General features: G+C 44.7%; 1 protein-coding gene across 1 annotated transcript in view; it reads right to left on the bottom strand.

Annotated features, from left to right (window-relative positions):
* The window catches only part of ACVR2B (activin A receptor type 2B), a 58416-nt gene that overhangs the window by 14986 nt on the left and 19261 nt on the right, over positions 1–24169 (bottom strand). The window contains 2 exon segments of the mRNA XM_068405210.1: positions 1187–1296; positions 4989–5196. Coding sequence (XP_068261311.1) covers positions 1187–1296; positions 4989–5196 — 318 coding nt within the window.

Raw genomic sequence — 24169 nt, 5'->3', positions numbered from 1 at the left:
AGCGGTTTACTCTCTTCCATATGGCTGTTACTAATGGAGTTACAATGGTCCAAACCACACTTTGCAAGCTGAGCCTCCTTTATTTAAGATGGGCATTTCTTGCTGGGATATGTAAAAGCAGCAAATTTCCTCCTCTTAACCCTCGCAAATATATTAAGCGAGCACGAAATCCCTCGCAGCGTTGCTTTGCCTTTTACAGTGATTGACAAGATGTCAGTTTTTAGTAAAATGCTGCCGGAGCCACAATCAAATGCACTATTCCCACAGTAGTTCTTGTTCCAAATTACATCAGTGCAGTTGAGACACAAACAATGGGAATACTAAATGGAGCCATGTTGCTATGTTGGAGACAGGGAAGGAAAAAATAGCAAGACTTGCCAAATTAAACAAAAAACTGTGAGAGAAAGAATATTTGCTACTAGGTTGCCACGGGTACATTAATAACAGGAGATAATAAAACCCATGTAAACAATTAAAAACCTAACAGGAAAGCCCAGGAAAATCTGAGAATGGTCTACTGGAACATCTCAGTAAATGTAGGTAGTTGATAGCAAAAGAAACCATCCTAAGGAAAAGATCCACCTGCTTTAATATTTTTTATTGAATGATACTTTAGCAAGCCTACAGCTAAAAGAATCATCATTTTTCTATTAGTCTCTGAAGAAGGACCTGCTATTACTTTTCTTCCTTGAAGTATATCCATAAACTCTGAAAGATGACACACATACTCATTCCCTTTCAATCCCCACACCAAGAAAAGACCAATGAAATGCAAAAATCCTTGATGCCCAAGGTATTTGGAGACCTATGAAAATTAATGAAGAAGGTGTCAAAAACCTTTTAAGAGTTTGAGTTGATCCATATTGTATATATCACACAGCCCTCTTCCCCTGGTGTAGGATTTTGTTTTGCAAGAGCTCACTGTGAACGTCCGCCATGAAGAAAACCTTATCCTTACTGATGGTGTACGAGGTGTTGGTACAACACACTTTACCCACAGAGTGAAACAATATTAAAAAACTATTCTTGAAGAATCCCAGCAGAAGAATTTCTGGACTTTGTAAACAACATGGTACTTAGTGTCCTGTCAGATGTATTTTTTTTGCTCAACATCCAACAACTCAAAGTCATCACAAACTGGGTCTAGACAAAGAGACCTGAACTCCCCGTCCACCCAGTCACTCACCTTCTGGGCCGGTGACTTCAGGCAAATGGGTAAATTTCTCATTGCAATAGTTGCCCTCGCAGCAGCAGAAAAACACTTGAGGGTTTTCTTCTGTGGCTACACACTCCTGCCTGCATCAGGGAGGGACAGACATGGCAACGAAGGGAAGAGAAAAAAACAACGTCAGCCAGCTCCTGCCTCTTGTCTTTGGGAGCCAACCTGCCCTGAATCGTCTCCTCCATGCACCTTCTCCTGCTGCCGCACTGCACAGATTGGCAGTCTCCATTTACAGAAAACAACTTGGCACTCAAATACCCCAGTGGACAGCAAAGATCCTTGAAAAGACTGTAAAGGAAACAAATGCTTCCATATGTACCGAAGGCATTAGCTGGCGAGTAATAAATAACAGCCACTGCTGCTAACTGAATGAGAAGCAGGAAAACGATGGAGAGATGCCTCCTTCCCTGAGCAGTGTCTCTCCCGCAGCCCGTATGTATGCTGTCAGGGGAGAGGAGTATTTGATCATGCAATTAAGGATTGTGCCATAAAGCACATACGACGAGGGATGAGCTAAGACTGCTCTCACAGCCTTGAGCATCACTACACGCACTAGAAGGGCACCAGACACCAGCAGCAGCAACAGCCCTGCTGCAGGCAGAAGGAAGGCTGCAGGTTTTGGTTTGGGTTTTTTTTTTAAAAGTTTAATTTTCAAATGCCATCTCCTTCTCCTTTAAAAAACTAATTCCTGCACAAAAGCCTTTAAGGAAATCAGGTTGCAGCTCTCATTTTTCATATTTGCCTCTTCTCCAGGTAGCGCTACAGCCTTCTCAGCACTGAGGTTTCCTTCGACACTGTGCAAGGCGTTAGGGGACTTCCACGGATCAGACCAACGCCACTTCCACACATCCTCCCTCTCCCACAGATCAATGCCAAAAGAGACGTGCAGTGATTTTTGCAGTGCTCTAGCTGTCATTTCTTTCTCTTTCTTAAACGCCTGCTTCCCTTCCCTATCACCTTTTGCTAAGTTACCCTCTGCTTTTAGCTATTAGGGTCGAAGAACTGTATCAAACCCTTTCCTGAAGCCCAGCTAAATTATATGCATAACTTCCTTCCTTTGACCACTCGGAGGAAGCAGCAAAACAATCATATGTGTTTGACATTCTTACTTCTGAACCCACGCCAAGCCTCCCTTTCTGTGGTATCACTGACATACTGCCACGAGAAGAACAGAAAGAGCGCTCTTCAATCAGAACACAGGGTAGTTTTCGGTGCTTTATTCCTTTTTGGGGGAAAAAAAAAAAAAGCAACTATAGCCGAAAGGTCTCCTGCAAGGTCTCAGCTGCGAAGCACTTGGTTTGTTTTTCAGGCTTTTATTTTATTTAAACTTCAAAGAAAAAAGCGGCTATTTGACTTATTCGGATGAACAAAGATGTTTCAACAAGTTAAGCAATGTTTCCAGATGCTTTTTTTGTGAAATCAGCTAACAAGCCGTTTGGATTTAACAGCATCAGTATTGGAGTCTTCAACAGAAAACACATCCTTTGCTAAATCTGTTGGTTAAGAAATCAAGCTAATGAGTGAAAACAGCCTGCTCCACATCTGCAATTCATTATCCCTGTCTTTGAGCTGGTGTGCGCTCAGGGCAGCCATCCAGGTACGTATGACATGTTATATGCAGCAAACATGACAAATGAGACAGCGGGAGAGAATGACACATTTTGCTGTGGCAGCGAGGGCACGTTTCGTAGTGGTTCACGTGCTCTTTGAGGGAACGTGACCACGACCTCTCTGGTGGGGCTGTGTAAATAACCAAGGAGCACACAAGTCGATTTTTAAACACTACCTTTTTCCTACAGCCTTAAATGTACATATGCCACGTTCTTGTTCCCTTAAGATAAAGAACAGAGTAAGGAGCCATCACCCTCAACATCACAACCCTTGCACTCCTGAATTTTTCACCTTCCTGTGACAAGGAGGCAGGGCTTGGCAGGGACCAGCACGTGCTGCCTGCGCTAAGAGAGGAGCTGCAGCCTGGCAGAACAGGGCCGTGCCCTGCATCCAGGGGACTCTTTTGCAGATACAGGTACATCTCCCGAGGCTGCACCCAGGAGCTCAGCATCCAAAGGTGCTGAAGACAGAGACAGCATCAGCACAGCACCATCAATCAAAAAATCATCTTTTTAGCCATTTTTGCCATCTTGGGATGCAACACTACCTGCACAAAGACTGACAAGGGCACTCAAAGGAAGAAAAAAAAAAGACTGCATTTAAATAGCCCTTATTTAATTAAAGCTAACCTTTACTTCAAATGTTGCTTTCAACACTTGTACTGTTTGTTAATTCTCAGAAGATCTTTTATCTTTGCCCTGGAACCGCAGCTTTGAAGAATCAGGCTGCAGGATAATGGATGCTCAACCCCAGAGCTGCAAAAAGGCTTATGAGGAGCCCTGGAAACTTTTTACTGTTGTAACAGAGCAACACATTATGACAAAGTTTAAGAACCACTACATCCTTGCACAGAGACACTCGGTGACAATACAAGTGTCACTGTACACGAGAGCAGGCACTGAAAGGAGAAATATGTTTACAGTAAACACTTCTGCTTGGAAGTAGGAAACTAGAGCGACCTTCTGTTCTCAGCAGGATAGGCATTAAGATGACTAATGGGCCAAGAAGGGTTGATTTATCAAGAAAGAATAAAAATTTAACTATATATAGAGCTTGGCTACACAACTGGCAAGGGAATAGGTGTGGTGGGAAAGTAACCCCGGCGCTAATAATAGAAGGAAGATGAGGAACGACTCACAGGCAGGGTAAGCTAAGACAACGGGCACAAAAGCAGGGATAGTGTACAGCATCGAAGGGAGAAAACTCGCCAGCCACAGAACAAATCTAGTCCCAGCTTAAGACCTGATGTCCTGAAACTTCTGGAATGAGAAGCTACACAGATGCGCAGCTGTGAATTGCACAAAAATGAGGTCAACCTACATTGGTTTTATGTCAAGGAAAATCCTTGAATTATATGTTCTGTTAATCCTTATGGAAAGGGATGGGTTTGGGTTGTTTGGTTGGTCATTGGGTTTTTTTTAACAGAAACACTGAGTGAGTCCAGAGCTACTGAGCATTGTCCTTTTAAACCGTGAAACTTCAGAGGGCTATTTTCTTTAGCTGTAATTCTTTTCCCCTCTGTAGAACTGCATCAAGGGAAATGAGAAAAGACTAGTTTATTTTCTCAGCTATTTAATGAAGCTGGAACCTTCATACTACAAAACCTCGCTCCTTTTCAGCTCGCTACAGGCAGTGACACACAAACATGCGTGTTGCTTTTGCTGCCCTACTCTTTCTCCTGGCCACGTCTCTTAACTCAGACAAAGAAGACGGAAACTTTTTGCAACATCACAAATGCCAGAATATCTCAACCTCTGACCACCCCCAGATATATATTTGTGCTTTTCTAGAGAGCTCCAAATGATTCCAAGTTTTCCTTTGTATCGCCAAATGCTCTTGGAAGAACACATTGCTCTTCATTTGATCGTACAGGACACGTTTTTCAACGCATGCCGGAATTATCAAAGCTTTGCTAAGGGAAAAAAAAACCACACACAACAAAAACCCCTAAAAGTGCCTTTTGCAGTTTCTATTCAGAAAGTCAAGGCAGATAAGTGACAATTTTGAGCTCTGCATTACCAACAGAAGTAATTACAGGAGACAAATGGGCCAGTTGACTTGGACTTGCTTTCTTTTCCTCGATGCAAAAATCACGAGCCTTTGCTCTTAGAGGAACAATTAAACCTTTATCCAGAAAAAACAGTTAGGCTATTACCTGTCATAACAGTTGAAGTCATCTAACCAGCAGCCTTTCTTCACCAGCTCGATGGAGCCCGAGTTGTTCCTCCAGGAGGCGTAGCAGTGGAGTCGCTTGTCCTTCTCCCCCTCGCAGCGCTCCACACCGCTCTGGTTGGTCTTCTCCAGCTCCCAGTTGGCGTTGTAGTAAATGCATTCCCTTGTCTCAGCCTCCCCATGGCCTGGTCCTGAAGCAAAATTCAAACCCCAAGTACGTTCAAGCAAAATCAGAAACAGATCCCGGGAGACGCATCTCCATGTGGCTTTGCTTTAGGTGATGCATACATTTGCCTCCCTGGGAGCTAAACAGCTCATCAATGTGGGCTTCAGCATGGTGTGGAGGGTTATTCTCCTTTGCCGGTGTGAGATGGGGAACAGAGAGGTCAAGTTTGCCTAGGCTCACAACAGGAGGTCACGGTGAAGTCAAGAGCTCAGCTGACACCCCCTCGGGTCTCCTCTGGCCAGTGCTTCAACCACAGAACCCAAACAGGGGATGTACAAGGCAACCCATATCCAGTATTTTCTAATCACCATCTACGTGTAGACGTGGTGCCTAGGAACATAGTTTAGTGGTGGACTTGTCAGTGCTGGGTTAACGGTTGGACTTGACGATCTTAAAGGTCCTTTACAACCCCAAAACAATTCTATGATTCTAACCACAGAAACCCTGTTTAGGAAAGACAACCTCCCAGGGTGCTACTTGCTGCTTGCTGCGATGTCACACAACAGTTACCCTCCCTCTCCACTGCTACTTCAGGAAATGTCACCTAAAAATAAATTCTTTCTTATGCTGGTAGGATATAACTGAGAATAGATAATATTCATCCTGCACAGAAGGGCCAGACCAGTGCCTGTTCCTCACTTAGATCCCAGTTCAGGCTTACTGGATAAGTCTCTATAAAATAAATGTCATGCTTTTAGCTGCAGCTGACACAGCTCACGCTGCCACTCCACCCAAGCAAGACCTTCAGCAAAAAGCAACGCTGTTCCCCAAACAACTCTGGCCACTGCAAATGGACATTTGGCTACCACAAACAAAGGAGTCTCCATAGCCTGTGGGTCTTTCCCCCTTTACAGCCTTGTACCAAAGGAACGAGGAGTTCCTACTGCCCTAATGAAACAATTCCCCCATGGCCACCATGGCACAGAACTGAGACACGATTAGAGACACATCCATTAAAAATGGAGTCAAGTAAGGGAACAGTGATGTCTGCAGGTGACCTGTTTTGTCCTAAACCTTAGAAATCCTCTCTTCATTTGGAAATATTCTGTTTTGTGGCATTTTGAGGATTAGTTTAAAATGAGAAGAATGAAACACACACATGACATGTAAGCAGACACACAGAAAAGGTACCACGAAGCTCGTGATTTCGTAAATCCTGAGATGCCCTGCAGCCATCTCTCCTTGGGATTACCCAACCCAAAGCAAGGTCGGACCTGGCCATTGTTTTGATGGATTGCAATTCATGGAAAATGTAGGTATCCCAATAAAACGTGCTGACAACTGGGTAGAAAACATGAATGTGTCCCGCAGGATGGTGAAATGAAAGTGCAGTGCTCCCAGAATAGCCACATCTTTGCAAAACACAGGATGAAGTTTCTGGCTAGAAAATTTCGCGGTGCTTTCATGACTCTTATCTTCTCCAAAGGCCGTGCAACATTTAATGTTGAGATTAAGGCAGTCAAGGCCATGTCCGGACAACCTAAATGCAACCCAGCCTGTGATTCCCACTCAACGTGGCAAACCAGCCACTTCTGAAAGGTCTCTACAAGGTGATGCAATTCAATCTTCATAAGAGACTGAGCAGTGAGTGGCTTACAGCCAGCAGAGAAAACACCCAGCCTGGATACAGGCACCAGCTCCAGGCCCAGGATACCTTCCGTAGCTTCATCATTTCCATACCTGAACACGTACCCACCACCGATGTAAGGACCTTCACAACACCCAGCCAGAGAAGGGAGCATTACTCCCAACTGAAGATCCAACACGCCAAGATTAAACGACTTGTGCCAAGTGAGCAGGATGCCTGGGGAAGCCTGACCTGCCTTTCCACAGCCTGGAACTCCTCAAGTTGCCAAGTCTCCAAGCTGTTAGCTGGTGGCAGGATTCACCTCCCATTCTGCAGTCCATGGAGAGCCCTTTAGAGATGGCACTTGAGCTAGAGATTGCATTCAAGCTATTCAGCGTAGCTTGATCTGCTGTAGGGAATCACCCTTCTGCTGCCAACAGGCATCAAGCAAGGAGTGCAGATGACCTGGCACGGAGTGGAAGCGGAACTGCAAGAAGATTGCAGGAGAAACCATGGTTTCTGCACAAGCTAGGGGTGATGTATCCAACCTGCTCCTGATACTGACACCTAGACTCAGTGATGGGCAATTTTCATGGTACAGAGCAAACTCATCAGACTTGGAAGATCTCTTTGCAAGTTGAAGAGGTGTTCAATCCTTCAATAATTCTTTTTTGTGAAAAATGTTTAATCTGTGTTGTGGGAGAGACTGCAAGGGAGGAGGGGTATGAGAAAGTCATAAAGCTGACTTCTGAAACTGGAAATTATATTCAAAGCACAACAAACAAGAGCTCAACTTCAATAGCACCTGCAGGTTTTATCGGCACTTGCAAAGCTCCATCTGAGTTTCCCTCTGACAAGTTGCTTACTGTAATAAAAACAACCTACCAATATCCCTCAACACAGAACAGTGTCAATATTGACACTCCTTGTTAAAGCCTTGATATTTGTTCTCTTGATACTTACACCGCACTTTGTTAGGGCAGATTAAGCATTTTTGCTAAATACTGGTTAAATCAGCAGGAAAGCAAAGGAGCATTGTCCTGTGTGCAGGGAGGGTGATATCTTTTTATTTATAAAGGAATGAGTAAATATCTTAGCTTCATTGTAATACTTCACATGGCTTCCAGCTGATACCTGATAGCTAATACTCACTATGACCTTCTGGGCCAGTCCTTGAAATACATTTTTTAATATTCATTTCCCAAACCAAATCCTGCTTTTGCTCTAGATGGAAATATCCTCTCCCTCTCCAACCCCATCTCCCAGAAAGCAGCAAGGTTTAATGAACCATTTGCCTGGGAAGCACCCCCAAAATCTAATCCTGGCTCAGCCACCTCTATCCATAACCTCGAGCAATATTGTGTAGCCTCTGTTTTCTCCACCTGCAATGAAGACCAATGCAACGCACAAAGCTGCAGTGAGATTTGATGGTTCCGCTGTGCTTTGAAAAGGGAATGTTAAAAAGATGTGAAGCAGGAGCTATATCGTCTCTGGGACCCGCAAACTGAGGCTGCTAAATCCTGCGCTGAGCCCAGGCTCCCTTCCCCCAAGACAGTCGTCTTTTCTGGAACAAGTTTCAGCTGAAGACTAAGATCTGCCTGCAAACACGCAAACCAAACTCTGCAAACAGCAACTGCGCCAGGAAAAAGGCCTTTCGCAGGTTTTTTTTTTCCGCTGTCAAGGTTTAGATGAGTTGAACAAAAGCACGTATAAAGTTTTGGATGACTAAATATATGTATGTTTTCCTTAAAACAGCTCCTAAGGATGCTTGAATTAAGCAGACGCTTTAAAAACCTGTGTGTTTGCTACCTGCTTTCAGATCTTTTTAAAAAGCTGTTTGATAAGGATCCTCATCCCGCTGGGTGCTGAGGACTGCGAGAAACCCTTTTGTTTGGGCCCAAGAGGGTCTCAGCAGGAAGGGGCACGGCTCCAGGACTGGGTGTTAATCTACCTGCTGCTTTAGCTCATCAAGAAACACTCACACCTTGCTCTGTAATGGAACACGCAGAGACTAAAGTCTGTACCTAACTGCCTTATCTGCACTCGCTGTGTTAAAAACCTCAACGGAACGGAGGGAGGGGACATTGAAACAGGGCTTTGCCCCTTTGAGGGAGAACAGTGGGGTTGTAGTGACTAAAAGGAGGAAATCTGAGCTCTGGCTCCTGCATCTCTGGGAAGCCATGTCTTCCTGCCTCTTCTTTCCCCCTTGGCAATGGGGATGGAAGTACCTGTTCCCCCAAGGCCACTGGAGGTCTGTAAGGAACACCGAGCTGGATGCTTCTGCAGAGCAACAAAGGTGGGAGAGGCAGAGATCAACCATGTCCTGCTTCTCACTTCAAGCTGCAAGAAAAGTTGGAGGGTATTGCTCCAAAACAGGTACAGGAGGCACTTGTCTCCTTCCACTGGACACAGCTGATGCATTAGTGCAACAAGGGTTGGGTTGGACTTGAGTGGGCTTCCCTCAACCTATAGCAGCACAACCTGGCTCAAGGAACCAAATCTGAGCAGCTGAGGGAAGGGACAGGATTAATTTTGGCAACAAAAGCTTTTCCTGAAACAAAAGCCTTTGGGTGCAGTCAGAAACCACAGCTTGAGATGGACTAAAGGGGCTGTGTCCCCCCGGTCCTGCCCTCCCCTCCCCACGAGGCTTTTGCCGTCTCCCTCATGCCAGCATTGGTGTGTGGTGGGAAAGCTCCTGACCTCCTTCATTTGGTGGCGTTGCCTGGTAAGAACGCCACGCCCAGCTTTTGCCAGAAAGTCAGTGGGACTTGGACATAAGATATACAACATTTGCTAAGCAAGTGTTGGAAGATTGCTGTCAGAACTTGGTTTAATTCATTGGGTCCCCATTTCCCTCCCACCTAACCCAACTCACCAGCCACAAAGCAAAAGTTGGAAAAAAAGTGTTTCCTACCCAGCAGGGACTCCCATGAGGTAAAGGCAAGGGGCACAAACACAGGTGGGATCTGCTGGCCCGTGCCACACGTATGCATTTTGCAGGGGAAATGTTTCAACCATGTCTGCAGAAACTACCACAGCCAGAACCGCCTCGCTGCACAGGCAGCGCTTTGCAGAAAACGCTGAGCAAGCAAAGCAGAAGCACGTACGTCGGGCAGGAGCATGGCATCTCCAGCAGCGCAGCCTGCTATCAGCCCCAGTTCTCTCCATGGAAAAGAGCTTTGTGTCAGCAGCCAAGCAAAACCGATAAACATTTTAATACCACGATCCACAAATAGTCATTTAAGAAATAAAGTCTGAAGTCCCGTTTGAAATCGAAGTCTAAGGAAGAATTAGGCTTTGCAGGAGCAGATGGGTTTCTGGCATCCCACTGCATCCACACAGCACTTCGGGGATGACACAGAGTGGCTTCTCCCAACACCTTCCTCGAACAAAAGTCGTACACAAATACCTTTATACAAAACACCACCAAGCCCAAATAACTCCCAACACATCATGAACGCAGAGGGAGACTACCCATCATCACCCATTTTTGGGGTGGAAGACAACTTATTGACCTCAGTCCTGAGAAACTATCATTACGTTGATTCCCTTGGGTCAATTTTCTGCTCCAGATGACTGACACATCACTAGGATTTTGCCAAGCAAGACCCCCAGCACCTATCCGAGGCACGTAATGATGGGAAGAGCAGTCGAAACACCGTGTGACATGGGAAGACCTCTCTCCTCTACTTGGGAGTTGCAATGCACAGAGGGAGCTCATTAAAAAGGGTCCTCTTGAACTGAAGGACTTCAGCCTGCTGAGGCATGGGACCTCGCTGCTGATCTGCCACTAAATTCTGCTCTCCTAATTTGGAGCTGCCGACAGATCACTGAGGCTGTGTCATTATCCAACAGCTGCTAAATTATAGCCAAGATCCAGTGTAGCGACTCTGGGTCTAGGTGTTAGCAGTTGCTGGGCTCCTAACTCATAATTAGATACATAGGGAATATCTTCCCCAAGGCTGAAGGCTGCTATACATCTCAGCTCTTTCTCTCTGCCTGTCCCCTTTTTAAAACCTAAAATGAAAGTAAATACGAAAAGATGGGATGTGTCAAAATAGTCTGCATAAACACTGAGTGATTTACCAGACAGTCTGTTTGCCTAACTGTCAAAACCACCGGGCTTTAGACATGAAACTCTGGATGCAACTGAAGTTATTTGCAAACACTTGGTTATGTCCCTGTATAGCTATTTGTACATGTAATTTTATAATATAAAATGACAGAGATTGTATACTGAATTGGGGTAATTGCCCTCTAATTTGGAGGGTAATTGCATGTAGCAATTAAGCAACTGCGGATGCATTCTTGCATGTGTGATTATGAAAGTCGGGCCCTTTGTTTGAGGTTTGGGTTTGTTTTCAAGAGCTATCCCTCAAACCATGGCATGGTTGAGCAGAGCTGGGAAATAAAACGCTGCTGGGCACTCACCTTGCAGCCCAGCATCTGCTGGGATGAGCCACTTCAGACCCACCACTTTCCATTGCTCAGTGCCTGCAGGGATGCTAAACCAGCCACCTCTGAACCCAGGGCTGCATTTTGGGACATCTTTCAGTGGGGGAACCATGAACTAAGCATGTGTAGAGCACACTGGGAGGCACTGGTGAGGAGGGAAAGGCAGGGAAAGAGGGCTGCTGCCCCCCAGCTCTCCCTCTCCCAGACACCTGCCCAGAAGTTATGTGTAGCACTGCAAATTAAAGAAACTCAAACAGTTATTGCTAGCATTTCGGATCCCAAAATCAAGCCAGAGGAAGGCTTGCAACTGGGAAAGTTTGGAAAATGTTGCTCTAGCAAGACCACCCAGTTGCATCTCTACAGAGCTGATAATGAATCTGCAATTAGTAAGTGTTGCTCCAGCACTTATTCCCCAAGCGGGGCGATTATGTTCCTGCTGTACTTAAATAATAGGGTCTAAATACGGTTTTAGGCAAAGCATCAAACTAGCGATGACATCTGTGGTCAAGTACGTAACCGTACATGAGGATTTAAAGACTCGTTGCTTGTATCTCCCATCCTTTCACAAAAGCCTTGAATCGGCGGAGCCCCACGTAACAGAAACGAGCCCCATTAACTCTGCAGGGCCCCTTTCTCAAGCCAAAACTTCACCCCACCTTTGGACACCCCCGTGGCCAACGTACACCCAGGCACGGAGCCACCAAATACCCAGGGCTTGCCCCTTCCAGCTGGCCAGGTGGAGGGATAGGCAGTGCCCTGACTTATTAAAAAACCTGGTAAAGCATCACCTATTTCAAAATGTTTTGGCTCTTAAGCCAGATCAGGTAAAACCGGGTCCATGCAGCACCAAGAACGGCACAGGTGTAACGCCAAGGGAGGATATTACTTTGAATTTTGTTTTCTATCAATACATTTGGCATATCCCATGATAAAAGAGCTCTAAGTTTCGTAGTCAATCAATGGCTGTTAATCTATTATCTCAGCGTATATTGCCATGGTAACCTGCAATGATGCCATTGACAACCAGTCTCAAAAGGACAGGAGGCTTTAAGTCATTTTCTTTTAAAATTAAAAAAGGAACTTTAATATTAAGAAATACATCCTCCCTGCTCACCAGGGATGACAACTCAGGGCTTCTATATTCACACCATGACTCACGCTTCACAGCTTCCACGGACATCTGTGTAGCAATATCCCCCTGTATATCTCTTTTTTAACTGGGCTTAAGTCAGTAAAAGATAACAAGGAAATTATTCAAAAGAATTAGATCTTTATTAGAATTTTCCCCCAAACTCCTAGTAAAATCTGTTTTGTAAAATATAGGGAGCATGTTTTAAGAGTCATTACTACCAGCTCAGGGAAAGGATGCAATAAAGATTTAATTCCTCTGAATAATTTCCCTGGTATTTTAAGTCAAATAGGGTGCATAGAAGAAGGATCCGGAGAAGGACATGCAGCATCCCAGCTCCTTACAAGTCCATAAAACCAGGCAGATTCCTGTTTAGGGAAGACGGAGCTGAGTGAGATGACAGCGTTATTCGATTTAGTGAAATACTGAGTGTACATACACACACACAGCTGATGAGATTAATCTCTTGGCCCAAAGGGGAGGATCAGGAAAAGGTTTAGTAAATCATTCCTCTGGCCAGGCAGAGCGATCCAAGGAGGTTTGGCCAGATCAGCAGCTGGACTGGTGTGCGGCAGGACACAAACGTTGCCAGCAGTTAATCAATTTTTGGAAGCAGTGCATTTTTGACTTGAACTCAGCTGGTCATTTCTATATTTTATTTAAAGAAGAGATCATTTTAGTTATCCATTAGAAAAATCCTATTTTGTAGCATTTCAGTTAAGGACAAAGCCAAAATGTAATTAGATTTCTCCCTTCACATCGCTAACTGTATCTGTCTCCCCAAAAAAGGTTTTAGTTCTTTAATAAAACCATCAGGGAGATCAATCAAAAGCATTTAATGCCATGGCGCTTCTGCAGTTCATGTTTAAATGCACTTTGGGTCACAAACGAGGCAATTTGGACAGCAGAGCTCAAACTGGGTTAGTAATAACACACAAAAAAGGCCTAAATTCTTTTTTTTTTTTTTAATAGATACACACTCCTCCGCAACATCCAAAAAGATAAAAACAAAATCAAATCAGCCTTAGTGAACAGAAAGTCACCAGAAAGGGCCCCTGCCTGCACGCGGCGCGGGGTGGAGGAGAAAGCATGAAGCTGCAGACCACCCATCCCAGCTTCCCGAGATGCTGAGCTGCTGCCTATCCACGTGGGACCATCCTCAAGGATGCCACCTCGTACAGGACCTCTGTCACAAGCCGAGCAGGCGAAGGCCAACTGCTCCTCCATCGGCCCTGCTCATTAGGAGACACCTCCCACCTTCCTTTGCACCACTACACCAAGGAAATGCCTCGCTCCATATAGGATTTCCATAGAGGAGAGGTTGTGTTTTCTCCTCAGACCACGAGTTTTCAAACAAGCCTATAATTATTGTGATTATTTTTTTCCTTTAAATTTTAAGTGTGCATTTATAAAAGCATTAAGCAGACCATTTATTTGGCTTGTAACAGCAACGACTACTCTCTGGCATGAAAAATGGACCCTTGTGGGCTAAGCACCGTGCAAATAATCTACCAAGAAGGTTGTCTCAGCCCCCAAACTTTGCAGCCTCAGTGACAAAAAATACTAGAGATTAATTACAAGATTAAGATATTTCCAACTACACTCCTAAAAATCAAATAGAGGGCAGATTTTGACCAGACACCACAAATCACTCAGTAAAATATGCAGCAAATTCTGAAATGACATTTAAAACACAATCATTTGTTCTCTCCCGTTCTCCTCAGGAGCCAGCATGAGGTCTCTAAAGAGCATGGGAGGAGGAAATGAAATCATGTATGTTCGTAAATATTTTCCCCCCACAGAGGAAAGTTTTGAAAAGCTTTCAAAAAAAGCCTACAAAAGAAATTTCCTTCCCGGCAAAGGGATGAGGATACGGGAGCATCTCCTTGTGGAGCGCAGAGATTTAAGGAACAGCCATAACCACATGGCGATACCTTTCCCATCTCTTTCACGTGTACTTGCTCCATCCCACCACCCTCATCCTCCCATGCCACTGCCACCAGCGGAAATGCTTCTCAGAGCTCCTGATTTCAAAGGTCTTCTCCAGGGAGAGACTGATATGTGTCTAACACACCCCACGCACCTAAAATAATGGTGAAACAGCCCACCTGGCAAGCCACAAAGAGCTTCGGTACCCAAACAGCAGCACCTCAATTCATAATCTACACATGGTCCTCTGAGATTTACCAGCAGGGACATTTCAAATATGCTTTAAAATGTGCTGAGTCTACTAAGATTGGGCCCCAAGTGCTTTTCTATTGATTCTTCTTGACATTTCCAAATACCACAATTCCAAATTTAATTCACTGGTAATTGGAAAAACTGTAATGCATGTAAATGGACAAGATGATGTTGGAAGTCCAAAAGGTCAAGCATCAGGAAAGCATGCCCCCAAGAACTAAATGATGTTTGTTTGTCTTCTTGTCACCCTCTTCCACTTGAATAATCAAAGCTCAGAGCTGGGCAGCTTTCTCAGTAGGATGGAGGAAGAAAGGAAATAAAAAAGCACAATCACTCTAAACTGTGGGACAGGTTCAAAATCACCCTTTTAAACTCCATCATTGACCAAAATTCAAATACACCACAGAGATGACTCACTTAATCAGCAGATTACATGAGCAACTGGGAAACTCAGGGAAGAATTAATTTGATAACTCTGTCAGTACAAGAAGATTCTCTCTATCTAGAAATCACATTTCTAAGACTACCTTTCTGCTACTCCGTCGCTTTACAGGCACTGAGCATCTCCTTGCCAGCCAGTTGAAGAGGAGGCAGTGGCACAGAGAAAATCCTACCAGATCTGTAAGTTCAAACCTCATTTCCAGTGTGATGATGGATGTTTGCTGCTGATCCCAACTGGGGTCTCTACTTCGTTCACCTGAGAAAAGCAAACTTCTGCTTCAGAGGAACCAAGGGCTTCAGCAAGCAGAAACACTGCAGGACCATGCGAAGGATGCTCTCCCAGGTCTTTACATAGAGCCCTGAGTTGCAGCAAAGACCATGGATCCCTACAGCATGCTTGAGGGTTCAATGTTTTGATGGGTAATTAAATCCTTTTGGGCAAAGACCATTCTCACCAAAATACAGTATGACAAAATTCCGATATTTCCCTATGTTCTAGGAAATAAAATGCACAAATTTTATCTGCCAGTCCAACCTGTGTTCCCCAGCTCATGAGCAATCGCCAATGTTCTGATGCCCTGGTGCACTTTAGCTCAAAGAGTAAGAATATGGTCGAAGTACAGTGCACAAACAAGCATTAGTACAATTTATAGCCAGTATTACACTGATGAAAGACAAGCATGCATTACCACATCCCAGTCAGAGTTTCCTCAGTTCAGCCCACTGTAGTATGTATGAAAATGCTTCATAACTCCTTAAAGCAAGCAACACCTTTTACATTACATCCTAGATCTTCAGATCATTCAAGTTTTGCAAAAGAAGAAACCACTGACTTTTAAAAGCCTCTTTCCCAGCGTACGCCGGTATTTCAAGAGTTAACAAGCTTCAGTCGAAGCTTTCGAAGGCAGAGAAGGTGGCTGAACCTAGCCTGAAAGAGAAGGGAGGCAGGAAGAAAAGCAACTCTCCAGCCCTTGCAATCGCACACTAGCCTTAAGCTCTCCAAAAGGAAGTAAAGACATTCCTAAAATTCTTCGGAGGATGAGAAGCAAGTTGTCAGCTGAATCAGAAGTCCATTTCTCCCGTCTTTATGCTCTTAATGACACATCCCATATGAGCAATTTTAAAAGCCTCTTTTACAATGGAGTTTTCTCCCAAGTGGCTACAGCATATCTAGAACTTGTCTTGTGTTTACAGAAATGTACCTTACTCCTTTGGGTCTATTGAAAAAAAGCTACTGTCAAATGACCTGAGGAAGGAATGCAGCACAATCCAATACCATCATGCAACTTCCAGTGATTGTTTCTATTACAATAATGAAAGGCATGGAAGAAACGGCTGGATAACTACAGTGCTTCTCTAAAGCCAAGTTATAAAAGAGATGCTGAAGAGATATTATGTAAAGGCCGGGGGGGCGGAAATTAAGTCACCTTATTAGCTCTCATCTTGATTACATGGCACTCATCAGCGTCCGGATTCCACTTTGAAATAAAAATGTTTCTGTGCAGATTGTCCCAGAGTTGAAACTCTGCCTGTTACACAGGCGGAAAGCAATAAAATAATTGTGTGGTCTTGGACAATTCTCCTTCCTGGTGTTCTATAGTTTTATCAAGCCATAAGGAAGACTAAACCACTTTGGACCACAGCGCGCACATGGCATGGAAGGAGAAGCACTTACCCTCCATCCGTGTCCAAGCTTTCTGGATGACATGAGGTCCACAGCTCCACCCCAGAAACTGGGTACATCCCCTTCCAGTTCAACTTTCTATTTAGATGCCTGTTCCCATGGTGACCAGGCTCCAATATTATGTAAAATGACATAAAGCAATATTCTAAGATTCAGTACTGTACCCCTAGCCAATTTCCTAACCTTGGATAGGTGGGAATCTCCACAAGCCCCATCTCTGATGCCACTCCCACATATTCAGATGCTGATGTATGAGAATAAGGAGATGGAGGTGCCCTTGTCTGGGCACTTTCAGGGACACCACAAGTATTTATTTAAAGGGATTTATCACTGGAAATGCAATGAGAATCTAAGAGAAGAGAAAGCTCCAGGGAGACCTTATTGCAGCCTTTCAATTTATAAAGGAGGCTTATGGGAAAGACTGAAAGAGACTTTTTACCAAGGCCCGCAGTGACAGGACAAGGAGCGATGGTTTTAAACTGAAAGAGGGTAAGTTTAGATTGGACATAAGGAAAAAATTTTTTATGAGGGTGGTGACACACTGGAACAGTTTGCTGCATCACTGCAAGTGTTCAAGGCCAGGCTGGATGGGCCTTTGAGCGATCTGATCGGGTGAAAGACGTCCCTGTCAATGGCAGGCGGGGTTGACTAGATGATCTTTAAAGGTCCCTTCCAACCCAAACTATTCTGTGATTCTATAATGGAAACAGTTGGGTCTCTGAAAGAAAAACAATAGTATATGGTTGTCAGCCTTGATTACACAATTGTTGTGGTGACAAGAGGACGTTTGATCCCTGGTGATTCTCATCATGCTGAGCATTACCAGCTGTGACCCAGACCGCGCAGCACTGCTCTTCTGCCAAAGTCACCATTCTGATTCCACCACAAGGCCCCAGGTCACTCCCTGACTTGCCATGCCTTGGTTTCCCTGTAGATAAAAAGGACTATCAACAGGCATCAACGTCTGAAGCACTATGTAAGATCTAGCTGAATTTCTAAGCAATCATTTTATATAAATCCCCCCTCTACTAACCTGAACACTCAGTGGAGAGACCTTTCCTGATACCAGAGAGTAGGTCAAACATTGACCTCAACAGACCAACCATTTCAAAACTTGAAGATACTTTATGTTTCTTCATTTCTTTCTCCTCCAGATTTCAGTAAGAGGGCAACCAAGGATCAATTCATCCTTGTTTAAACCACTTTGCAAAAAATCTTTGAAATATTCCCTCCATAACCTGCAACATGATCATTTTAGGCTGGAGTCAAACCCATTCCTTTCTCCTGAAAAGCTTCAGCAGCAAGACGCAATAATCATTTGTTTACCTCCACGTCCATGAGTTGTAAGATGAGAGAAGTGCCTACAGGAACATACACACAGAGATGAGTAAACTGCAACCCTGAACACATCTTCTCACTGCCTCGCCTGCTCAGATGTACTCAGGGACACAGGCGTGCAAATTACTCCCATATCTCTAAGAAAAAAGTATCATATGTGACATTACTGTACACTCCTGTTAATCAGCAGGAACAGAAATGGAAGACATACCACCAATAAATTCCATTTTTCTCTAAATAAAACAACAAAAAAAATTACAAGGCAACGTGAAAAGTTTCACTGAGACAGCACCCAGTTGAGCAATAAAACCACTAAGCTACCCACTAGGTTTGAACACACGGGTCTCAGCGCTCCTCAGCCAATTTTCCTGAACTTTGGTAAGGCGTTGCAGCTATCCCAGAAGAGCAAACAAAGCTTTCGATAACTTTTCGGAGAGCGCAGGACCGTCCATCTGTTTCCACACCGACAAGCAGGTGAATGCACATGCCCCAGGCAAGCAGCAACAAGGATGGAAAATTTCACCTTTTATATCTTTCTTTTTAAGGTCGGAGCAAAGACAAGACTATAGGAGAGTTTTAGCCCACCGCTACAGGTACACATTTCCCCTGGATACCATGTCACAGTTCAAGCTTTTCAGTACAAATACTCTAGTACAGGATTCACTTTCTTTAATAACTCCTGCAAAACATAACCTACTATTCTAGCTATCTTGGGACCTCTGGTGAGCACTAAGAGATGCACTCTTCTTAACACTACCTTAAGACTGGGGAATAATATCGCTGATCAATCTCCTCTATCTCTAAGATGGCCCCTACTTTGCAAGGGTGAGACAACTGATGAACGGTGAAATGAGTGATGAACAACACGCGATGAACAACAAGTGATGAAGGGTGAAACAATCACAGCTGGTGGGATTCAGGTCCAAAACAAACCTGGAGAAAGTGGTTCCTCACGCAAAGCGCAAGTGACATGGGGAACCCCTTCTCAGAAGATGTCCCATAATGTTTAAGAACCATGTGCTCTTGCTTGTTCTTCCATTCCTCCCCAGGCATCTTTTGGCAACAGATGGAGTCAGGCCACCAGGCTGGGTGGGCTTTTGGTCTGACTCAGTCTGGCCATTGTCCAGTTCCTATGTTAAATGTCTTCAAACTAAAAAACACCATTTAAAAATACTTCAAATGTTGCAAGACCCAAGCAGCTACTGGTAAACCATACACAGCATGTTATTGACTGCCACTTCGTTCTTGATTTCCATTTGACCTATCCAGACAGTCCGCATTTCCTTTCATGTTGGGATTCGAGGAACCCAATCCCTTCGAACAACTGCCCCGAGCCCAGAAGTGCCATTTGGAGCCAACAGCTGCTGGAAGAAGGACACAACACCCGACAAGCTCCTCCCTGCCAGAGCCCATCGCTGCTCCCCTTCGATCAACACTTGCAACCGTTTCCCAATGGGCAGAGATTCTGCATGTGGTTTTCATCTGTTCATTGGTATTTTCCATCTTAACAACTTTTTAATGTCTTATGTAGCAAGGATGCCCCTGCCATTTAAAGAGGGAAACATGCTGTAGTAATCATTAATGAACAACATGTAGTGTTGTCACATCTTAAGTGACCTTTACGCTGAAGCAGAGGAAGCCACCGTGCCTGTCCGCCTGTATTTGGAAGAACATGTGGGCCAAGAGTTTCAAAGGGAGTAAAGATTTTCATGCAGGGTACCAGCTTAAGCTATCTTGAAAGGGTGCCTGGCTCTTGAAGGGACAAAAAAATGTTTAAAATGTCTCAAATTAAGTATCCACAAGTCACTACACAGTTTTGAAAAATCTAAGCAGAGAGAAGAAGTCACCATAGTGCTCAGTCCAAGCTGGTATCTCACAACCACCTTTGATCTCAGCATAACGAGGAATTAACATATTGTCTTCCTTGCCCTAAAAGGTACATTTCTAGCATGGGATAACTAATAGGCATTAGCTATCTCACCGTGAAATCTGAATGGTACTGGTGTTTCTACTGAAAAGCATTTCTATGGATAGAATCAAAAGCAAGGGCAGACCTATAAGCCTTGCAGCAAGAGCTGGAGTCCCTTGTTTACAGCAGGCTTTTCTAGTGGGATAGCGACTACATGTTAGTTATGCTCATACAAGCCACACGTCCCTAGCATAGCAAAAATATAACTCCTGTCCCTATGCCACTGTTTTTTCAGAAGGAGATAATTAAGCTCTTTTATTCTTGGAAGAGGACTAGTCCCATCTTTAGGTTGCCATCTCAGGCATACATGGATGCATGTAGGAAGCAGAGCACCATACACACAAGTGAGAACCAGAGCCAACACACACACACACACAGAATCCAGGCACCAGAATCGGTTGCGAAATAAAAATAACATGCATCACTTTACGCACGATTACATTTTCAAAAGCAAAAAGTGTTAGGAAATTTTTTTGAAGACAGCCAGTAACGTTTTGCAAGGATCGCTGACTCAAGCCCTCGATCTGGCTGTTTAGCTGATGACTGGGAAACAGCCCTGGCTATGTTTATTCTTTAGACAAAGTCCAGCTAAAAATGCATCCAGGCTTAAATAATCTGTGTAACAATGACCTCAAAACCCTGAATACAACATCGCATTGCACACAGGTTTCCCAACAGCACAAAGCATTGTCAGGGCTGATACCCAGCTATCCCCTTTTGAGGCACAGTCTACCAACACGGCGTTTTCATCTTTATACCACCATTACTGCTCTTGGAAGTAATACGCTATTTCATTTCCATTTGCATTTCAACATAGCCTCAAGGGCTTAACATACATCTGGTCCTCACTGCGCTACTCTCTTCCGAATGAGGATACTGCCTAAGAAGGTGAGACAAAGGATGCGCCGTGTCTTGAGCAACCTCACACATCAGCTCTCGGCCGAAACCGTGAGCAGAGCCTCCCACATCCCAGCCCAGCGAAGCATTCCGGTTTACTCTGCAGCTCTCCATGTCAGCACTGCTTTACAAACAGTAGCAAATGTCATTATCCCAGTTATCACAGGTGGGGAGAGCCGGAGGAGGAGGCACAGCTCCAAGACCAAGGTTATACATCGGGTCAGGAACAAGCCACTGGGAATATTTGACTCATTGGTGTCAGAAGATCCCAAACTTTCTGTTACCTAAACAACAAAAGCTTAACGTAAGACACTATAACGGCTCTGCAGAGCACAGCCTGGGAACTGCAGATCTCACACACAGGCTTGTGGCTTTATATCCATCACCTCACTGTAAGCGCCCCTCTCTCCTCCCCTGCACAGCCCAACCCAGCAGTGGTTCTGTTCACATCATGAATGTTACCTTCAGTGGGAGAGAAGGACTTCATGTATTTTTAAGACATTCATACATTTAAACAGGATTATTATTTAGGATTTCTGAGCTATTCCAAGTAGCGAAATACTGGCTTTTCCAGATTGAGAAGTACTTTTATTCACACACTCGGTGTCTACCACCCTGATGCTGGCCCTAATCCCCTCCCTTCAAACCCACCATCCTGGGGCTGGGCACAGGCAAGAGATGATAAATAAGCATCAAGTGCCCCAGACGAGCCGCACAGCTGATTAACCCTCTCTCCTCCTTGGAGAGCTTGGGTCAGTCACATTGATTTTGCTCGTGCCATCTGGGGATTGGCAGTGGCTGCACTGGGCACAGGGAGATGGTTCCTCCTGCCCAGCGCATGGTCAGCCCCCGGCTGCTGGTAGGCAGAGAACTGCACACAGGAGGATCCTCAGACCCATTTTAAAATCATCTTAAAATAGAATCATAGAATTGTTTTGGCTGGAAAGGACCTTTAAGATCATCAAGTCCAACCATTAACCTAACACTGCCAAGTCCACCACTAAACAATATCCCTAAGCACCACATCTACAGATCTTTTAAATAGCTCCAGGGATGGTGACTCCACCACTTCCCTGGGCAGCCTGTTCCAGTGTTTTGTAACACTTTAGGTGAAGAAATTTTTCCTGATATCCAATCTAAACCTCCCCTGGCACAACTTGAGGCCATTTCCTCTTATCCTATCACTTGTTACCTGGGAGAAGAGACTAACACCCTCCTCGCTAAACCTTCTTTCAGGTACTTGTAGAGAGCGATAAGGTCTCCCCTCAGCCTCCTTTTCTCTGAACACCCCCAGTTCCCTCAGCTGCATCACACTTGTGCTCCAGACCCTTCACCTGCTTTGGTGCCCTTCTCTGGACTCGCTCCAGCACCTCAATGTCTGTCTTGTAGTGAGGGGCCCAAAACCGAACACAGGATTCGAGGTGCGGCCTCACCAGTGCGGAGTACAGGGGGATGATCCCTGCCCTAGTCCTGCTGGCCCCACTATTTCTGATACAAGCCAGGATACTGTTGGCCTACTTGGCCACCTGGGCACACTGCTGGCTCATATTCAGCTGGCCATCGACCAACACCCCCAGGTCCTTTCCCACCAGGCAGCTTTCCAGCCACTCTTCCCCAAGCCTGTAGCAGCGTGTGGGGCTGTTGTGCCTCAAGTGCAGGACCCGACACTCGGCCTTGTTGAACTTCACACAGTTGGCCCCGGCCCATCGATCCAGCCTGTCCAGATCCCTCTGCAGAGCCTTCCTACCCTCAAGCAGATCAACAGTCCCGCCCAACTTGGTGTCATCTGCGAACTTACTGAGGGTGCACTCGATCCCCTGGTCCAGATCATTGTAAAGATATATAAATAGGGCGGTACCTCTCCATCGAGCAGGCAGCACAAGCCTTGCCAAGATGCTTAAGCTTTCAGCCACTCACTTTGCATATCAGCCGCAGGTGTATTTACTCCTACCCAACCACCTGCACGTCCCAGCCCATCCCCAGCCTTGACCACAGAGCTGATGTGCATTTTTTTGCCGTAGGTATCTTTAGCAAGGGCTCAGTGACACAGAGTACAACGCGCTTCTCTCTCCACCTATAAAATAAATATATAATTTTTTAAGCAAGGACACATATCAAAGAGCACAGGATGCAGAGCAGTGACTCATGCAACGGGCACAGTACAAAATTGGCTGCATGCGTGCCCGCATAGGGCATTCTGCAGCTCTTCCTATAATTAGTCCTTCAAACGCTAGAGGGGAAAGTAACAAATTCAAAGAGGTTCCACTTCCCAATTATTCACATATTTCCAAATCAAATGGTTGTCTGTCAGAGAGCAACATGCCATTGCCCTAGGATATCAAAATGCAAACTGAAAAGTCTCTCCAGGAACAGGATTTGCCTTCATTACATTTATATCACCTCATTCGTTTTAAGATTATATATAATTAGTCTCTCCCTCCATTCTACCTGCCCCCCCCCAGTTCAATATTCTCTCCCAAGCAATTTCACAACATACCACACGTGCCAATGGCGCTTCTTCTAAGGCAGCAGCCTCTTGCCTTTCAAACAATATAAGGAATTTTAATTTCCTTTTTTACCATTTTCTTTCTTTGAATTACCAAATCTTTCGGGTGCACGTGAGCACCAAACTGCTTCCACAAGATTTTTTTTTTTTTAATTTTTTTTAAGCAAACACCTCTGAGGAACTTTTTATCTTTACTTTTCATTTGCCTTCTGACTGCCTGAGATTTCAGGCTACCATCCCTAACGTTTTACTACCATTTCCCATCACCGTCACACTCAGCGCGCTATCTTCATTTGAACGTCTCCGCTTTCATTTTAAATCCTCTCGATTCCAGCAGGTAAACCTGCTGTAAGGTTTAATACGAGAGAAAACCAAAGTGCCCGGATCGCCTTTCCATCAACACACTATTACAGCATCGCTCCCAGCGAGGATACAATTTTCTTGAACCAGAAAAAAGTGAGCCGTACATCTTGAAAAAGATTTTCAGCAAACACATAAGGAGACTCCTGAGATGGGCAAGTTATTTCTGACCAGCTATAAGTATAAAGGAACTATTTCATTATTGTTAATTTTTTAATATGGAAGGAAGAGGATCTTTTCCCATGAGGGAGAGATGGCATTTGCTGCTGCTTCCTGCTCTGCTCCAACCTTCTGCTGAGACTTCCCTGAATTTAGGGGAAAAATCACATGAATCCTCAACCATTTTAGCACAGATGATGTTGGGGCTAGATGAAAAGCATCCCATTTCTATGGGAGGTGAAACAGCACAGT

Source organism: Nyctibius grandis, chromosome 7 (genome assembly GCF_013368605.1).
Source record: "Nyctibius grandis isolate bNycGra1 chromosome 7, bNycGra1.pri, whole genome shotgun sequence".
Classification (NCBI taxonomy): domain Eukaryota; kingdom Metazoa; phylum Chordata; class Aves; order Nyctibiiformes; family Nyctibiidae; genus Nyctibius; species Nyctibius grandis.
The sequence above is the reverse complement of the archived record's forward strand: the minus strand, read 5'-3'. Positions and strand labels throughout refer to the sequence as shown.